General features: G+C 32.8%; 1 protein-coding gene across 1 annotated transcript; it reads right to left on the minus strand.

The window, feature by feature from the left end:
- Window positions 1-5,748: 5,748 nt before the first annotated feature.
- Window positions 5,749-6,349, minus strand: LOC111379017 (monothiol glutaredoxin-S10-like). The gene has a single exon (XM_023002327.1). The coding sequence runs from the start codon at window positions 6,347-6,349 to the stop codon at window positions 6,041-6,043; it is 309 nt and encodes a 102-aa protein (XP_022858095.1). The 3' UTR covers window positions 5,749-6,040.
- Window positions 6,350-7,051: the final 702 nt, after the last annotated feature.

Genomic DNA, 7,051 nt, shown 5'->3' on the forward strand with positions numbered 1-7,051 from the left:
GTATTGTCTAGTACTGCACCAGGCCCTTGGCAAAGATAATTAAATTAAAGAATTCTGCATCATGCATCATGAACTTCCTATTGCTCATGTTATTTAACAGGGTTCTAAAAACTCGTACCCAAACAAGTTAAGAATTCATAAATGCAAGAAAATACTAACCGAAAATGAATGCCGCATGTAGAAGTATTTGTAGAAGTTCAAAATTTATTCCAAAGAATATTGGTGCATTTATCTGGAATTTTTCTGTGGAATGAGCGAATACAGACAAACCTGTAGGTTGTTGTCAATTTTATTTTGATGCACATTGAAGCCATAAGTCGTGAACAATAGCGGAAAAATATTCATGAAGTCACCTTGTTGTCGATTTTATCCCGTAAGTGTATGGATCGCAACAAGCAGTAAAGTGGACCTATGAGTCTGAATTATCGTTCCCTCTAGGACCATACTTTAGCACTTAATTCAATTTTCTCTAACCAATATTTGATGAAAATAAACAAAAATGATGATCAATTGTGATTTTTGATCTAACTACTTAAAATGAAAATGGATGCAACAAAAAGTGATTTGGAATTCAAACAATAAATGGATGTTAGGGTGAAACAACTTCACCTATTGGTCACCTTTACTTCTAATATCGAGATTCATAAAATATAAAATAGTGTTCGGTCGAATTCTTCTATTGTATTCAATTTACCCCTCTCGAATTCTCATTGAGCCTATTTAACTACTTCAATTCCATATCTCTACGCGAATCAAACTTAGTTAAACGCACTAATAGTTCTAAGAATTCATTTTTGATCGCAACAATTAATATATGTATCTTTACACGTTATATTAATTTATCGAATTTTAATATGTGGTTTAAACAATAATCCGCAACTCTACACAATTATTATTCACGAAATCATTAAATAATTGGCCAGAAAATTCAAAGCATTAAGAACGTAATTAAAATGCACACATGTAGTTATAACGAACAAGAATATCAAATAAAAGAAATAAAGGTTCCCAAATTAGTTACATTGTTCGCCCTAAAATCAGATTAACTACTCATAGTAATAAAAGATAAACAAGAATTTTTTATGGAAGACATCACCGGATTTGTAGTAAAGATGTAGAAGAAAAATTAGAATTCTTGCATCAAGATCTCATTCCTCTTCCAATCAATGCGTTAAACCTTCAATTGCTTGATGCTTTCCCTCCTTTCAATTCCTCTTTTGATTATCCAATTATGATATCTTGCCTCTCAATATGAGTAGAATATAAGATTTTTAAGTCAAAAGAGAGGTTCCCTTCGTTCTGGACATGTTTGGTATATATATGATGTCAAGATATTGTTTCCATGTAGAATTTCATCAGAATAAGGAAACTGGCTCGTCATTGAAAATTTGGCCAGTACTCGCTTGCCATATATTTCACCGCACGCGTGCCACTTTATTTTTTTTGCTCTCGGTAAGCGAGAATTGTGGTCCCGCGCATGAGCCACTTTAAGCCCCCGCGCGCCCAGTTGCTTCACGAGTCGTCCCTGAGTAGCTCTCGGTAATTTGAACATAACTTTTTCTTTCAAACTCCGATTGAGGTTATTCAAAGTGTATTGGAAAGCCGACTTAAAGAAATACAATTCTTTTTGACATACAAATTTTCCAATTCGATCGTTTTCTACTCGATAAGTGGGTCTCAAATTGAGACTTAAAATCTGGAGCATAACTTCTTCGACTGAAAATTGATTTGTGAGAATGCTTCAACTCTATTTCATTCCTTTGACCTCCAATTGCATCCAATTGATATCATATGATCTTCAATCATCGTTTTGTGATTTGAATAAACTATTGGATGTTTACACTTTGATCCCCAAACTTTGGAATTTCTTTGTTTTTGCATGTTTTTGTTCATTTTTTCTAAATCCACCAATTTTCATTGATTTCAACCTAACAAATATAATTAACATGAAATTAGACTATAACTCATTGAAATCACTAACAAATACCCTAATTTAATGGCTTAAATAAGTGTATAAAATACACTTTTCACAACCTCAAATTTATTGAGAAATTAAAACAAATAAAAAGCTACAGTTGCTCATTAATCTGGTGTTATAATTTTTAGCAGAAGATACTCATTAGACTAACTTCATGCAGGATGGACTACAGACTATTTATAAGTCAAAACGAAAAATTGGTTTACATGAAAGCATTTGTCAATGTCAAAAACATTCACAGGATCCCAGATCACTGCCCTATCTGCACAAGAACGCGTGTTAGACTACTTGGGCACCGGAATATTGGGCAGTGGTGGAAGATACTCCGATACTAAAGGAGACTGTTTTAGAGAAAGGAATTCGATAGTTTTTGGCTAGATATTATGTTTTTATATTTTTTTGCATAGTTTCTATGCCTTGAAATGACATCAAAACTAGCTAGATGGTAGGCTGGTAGCATCATCAGTGTAATTCAAATATAAAATTCTTATAATTGAAAAAGAAGAAAAAGAAAAAGCAAGCAGGTAAAAGTAGAAAGACACTACAGAAATTGCTTGTCAATGTAACTGAGTTAGATAGGGACGGATTTGGGGGGAGCTGCACTGTGCAGCCTTGGCCCAGATACCATTTTTATGTGTAAATTTTGTGGGAAAAAAATTATAGGTCGATCCAAAATAAAAATTTGCCCACTACCTACCCTTTTCACATTTAACCACTTTAGCCTAACTTAAATGGATCAACTTTTAATCCAGTTTTTAAAAGGGAAAATTTCATAAGTAAGAAATTAAGTATGACATATTTCAAAATTAAGAAAATAAGTTTCAAACTTCAAAAATCAGATTTTTATTAAAATTTATTTTTGATTTAATTAATTAATTAATTTATTAATTAAATATATTTAGGTCACATATCTATTCAATTTGGTCACAAATTAGCAATTTAATTAGTCACTTATTATTTTTGGTCACAAATCAGAAATTTTATGTCACAAATTATTTTACGATCACAATTCAAGAATTTTATAGATCACAGTTTGTTCATCGATCACAAATCAAAAAATTAATTAGTCACGAATTAATTTTTAGTCACATATTATTTTTCGGTCACGAATAATAAAATTTATAGATCACAGACCACAAATATTATATGTCACAACTTATTAGACAGTCACAAATTATTAATTCTTTAGATCATACATTATTTCTTGGTCACAATTTATCTTTTTAATTGGTCACATATTGTTTATTGGTCACAGATTAATCAATTCACTGGTTACGATCAACTAAATAATTTGTGACCACTACCAACGCTTACGACCATCGCTTCAATCCTGCCTCTAACAGTACTACCACTACCGTCACCGTCACTGTCAAAACCAACCAACATTGATCACAAATTAATCAATTTTTAGTCACAACTTATCAAATTATTCGTCACAACTTATTTTTTTTATCACAAATCAAAAATTTTATAGATCACGTATTATTTTTCGATCACGAATAAAATCATTTATTGGTCACAGATCATAAATATTATATGTCATAACTTATTAAACAGTCACAAATTGTTAATTTTTTAGGTCACACATTATTTCTTGATCACAATTTATTTTTTTCATTGGTAACATATTGTTTATTGATCACAGAATAATCAATTCACTGGTCACAATCAACCAAATAATCTGTGACCACCGCCAACACTTATTACCCCCATTTCAATGCTATCTCCAACAGCACCACCACCACCGTCACCGTCACCGTCAAAACTACCATCACATTGATCACAAATTAATCAATTATAGGAGTAACGCCACCATCTCACAAATTTAATTCCTCATATTGCCTCAGTACTTGGAAATGTTAAAAAAAAGGTCATATTTCTGCAGCTAATTTACCAATCACAGAGCCTCAAACCCAATAGAGAGATTGTACAAAGTAATAAATTCCCTTCAAAAAAAATCAACATCTGGCATCCATCCTAAGGGATCAACATTTTTATTTATCAAAATAAGAACTATTATTATGTTATCAGAGATCTCTAAAATCTTAAGATTGAGACAAATGACGAAACGAAAACACGTTTTTTAATGCAATTCAAGACACCTTAAGCAATTCACAACTCTGACAAATCCCAGATAAGAACATTGTTAAGCAGGGATTACATTAACATAGGTTTTGCCTTATCCAATTATTATCTACAAGGAATAACCTTCTGAGTATACTGATTTCCTAATTTCACATGACCAGAATTCATTAATAATATAAAACCTTTTATTTTGACATCATAGAACCCACCACCCCAACAATCAGGGTAGTGGGATCGCCAAGAACAGCAGAAATCACAAACTGTAAAGCAAATCCAGCCATTTCCCAACATTTTTGAACTTTCCTCAGAAATCTCATAAATTTAATTCACCACCACTTCAGAAATCTCACGCCACCGCACCTCGTACAACTCACAGATTGACGGACCTCGTTGCTTCACCTCGCAGATTAACGCTGCTCGCACGCTACACCTTGCACAGATTGAAGTCTCGCGTCGCCCCACCTCCCACAGCCGCTCCGGTGTGTGGTAAAGAGACGATAGAGATAATAGAGAGAGACGAGAGAGGGAGAGGGAGAGGGAGGAGATGGGTCTATGTCTGGGTAGTGGGTAGAGTTTTTAATTTTTGGTAATTAGTTTATTCAAATAAGTAATAAAAAAATTCTGATTTTTATAATGTTAAACTTTTTCTCTGATTTTAGAATTCTTGATTTTAATGCTAGGGTTTTGTGTAATTTCCACTTTTTAAAATTAACCCACAAACACCAATTTAATCCTAGAATGTGAAACCCATTTGGCCATTCCATTCAAAATTCCAAATCCAGTAACCCACCTAATCATACATTCATACCTCTTAGAATCTCAAATCTCAAATCTCATTTTCTTATTGATTTTGGAAATGCCCAAGCCTGAAGCCTCTGCAAGCCAAATTATAGAAAGAAAATGGTATTGGTGGCAACCACATTCCGAGGTATTGTCATTTCTGATTCATCACGTTTCATCACTTCATCTCCGATTTCTCACCGGAATTTTGAGGTATCGATGTATTGTCATTTTATGCACAATAATAAAATGCTATATTTTGTTGTTTGTACGAAATTATGAAGTTGAATTTCTATTAGCAAAAAAAAAAACTGCTTGAATAAGTCACAATAGGAACATTTTCGGTTTTTACCAAATTAGTGTCGACTGAATGGAAATGGGTACTGAAGACTAGAAGAGACTTTGGATTTTGGGTGATAAATTAGTGGGAATTTATTTAGAAAAATAAATTCTTGTAAACAAGTTTTGAAATACAAATTATACAATTTATTTATACCGCTGCATCTCTTCCTTAATCTTGTAGAGAAGGTGTTTGTTGAAATGACATATCATTCTCAGATTCTCTTATTGCTTCTACACATTATTGTTTTTGTTATTCAGTTTGAGAATTGAGATTGAGATTCATATCTAAAGGGTTAGCCGGTTAGGTTATTTATGGTATCAATTTTGATTAGGTTTAGAATAATAGTTTTGTAAGTATAGTATATTTTACGTTTTTCATGTTTTATTATTTTTTTTTAAATCTAATTGAATATGACTTTATTCGTTTATTTCGGTCGATCAACTTACTAACTCTACGGTTACAAATGGAACATTGTCAATCATATGGTGCTAAGAAGCGAAAAACATTGTAGATTCTGTTATAGACGAGTTTTATACAGTTAAAGTTCAACGGACACTTCTTCAGAAGGTAATGTTGTAATGAAATTTTATGCCGTATACTTTATAAAAAAATTTGTATATATATTTTAAATTTCAGCCCCCCAACATAATTTTCTGGGTTTGCCCCTGGAAATAGAGTACAAGACAGGCTCTCTCTATTTATATTTATACATCTATATGTAGACAAGCTACATAGTATACTACATACTAAAACTGCTCCTCGGAAAGAGGAAAATTAAGAAAGAAAATAGTTGTGAAAACCACGTTTTTTGCTAGCTTTATTATGTAGTTCAAAACATGGATTTCCATTTGTGACTATAGCCATATATCTCCAGCATCTTTCGGCAACTTTTTAAGTGAGCCATCGAGATGAAGAGTCACGAGAGTATCAGCGGACCCTAAGAGTTGTCCATTGATGAAAACAGCTGGGATGGCATAGCTGCACCCTAGCCTCATCAGAGCCCACTCTATTTCTTTTCCTCTCGAATCCTTATTGAGCTTGTAGATCGTAGGACTCACGCCTTGCTCATAAAATAATTTCTTGATAGAATGGCACATGCAACATGTACTTTTACTAGACATCACCATGGCTTTTTGTGAAGCCAGATTTGCTATGCGATCCATCAAATTACACGAAAAGGATTAGAGAAGAGGAAACGTGGCACGAGTAATTTAACCAGTATACAATAAAGTTGTTAAAAAGGGGCTCTAGTTTGATAGAAAATACACGATTTTCTTGAACAAATTTAACGAAGATGAATTGTATTAGACTTGGTTTGTCATATGATATGGTTTCACTACCTTATGCATATAGAGGCAAGTGTTGATGTTGGAATACTTATTTGAATTGTTCTATAAATTTTAAAAAAATGACAAAAGATGAAGGTTCTTTCAGATTCTTGGATACATGCTAAATTTAACAAATGACTCCTTGTTTGTGATGACCTATTTGGATCATTACAAGTTATTTCTACTTGTAATTGGAATCTTTAAGGCTATTCAGATAAACCAGATACAACTTAAAGCATATTCATGTTCAACCAGATTTTCGTCATCATTTTTTATTTATACATATAATTTGTAAATAGGTGAGGAGGCGCATGGAGAATGTCAACTATGATAGATGAGAATTTGGCACACACATACACACACATATTGATAGAGAAGATGTGGGCTAATTTGCGTCACTCTCTCAGCTTCTTGGTTGGACCACCAAGACTAGTGATTTTCAACAAATCTTTCTTCATTTTTAGAGGAAAACGCAGCAAAAATGCTTCAGGACATTGCAGCAAAAGCAATATTTTTGTACTGGGTTCAGTAACAAAT

The sequence above is a fragment of the Olea europaea genome, unplaced genomic scaffold, assembly GCF_002742605.1.
Source record: "Olea europaea var. sylvestris unplaced genomic scaffold, O_europaea_v1 scaffold1919, whole genome shotgun sequence".
NCBI lineage: Eukaryota > Viridiplantae > Streptophyta > Magnoliopsida > Lamiales > Oleaceae > Olea > Olea europaea.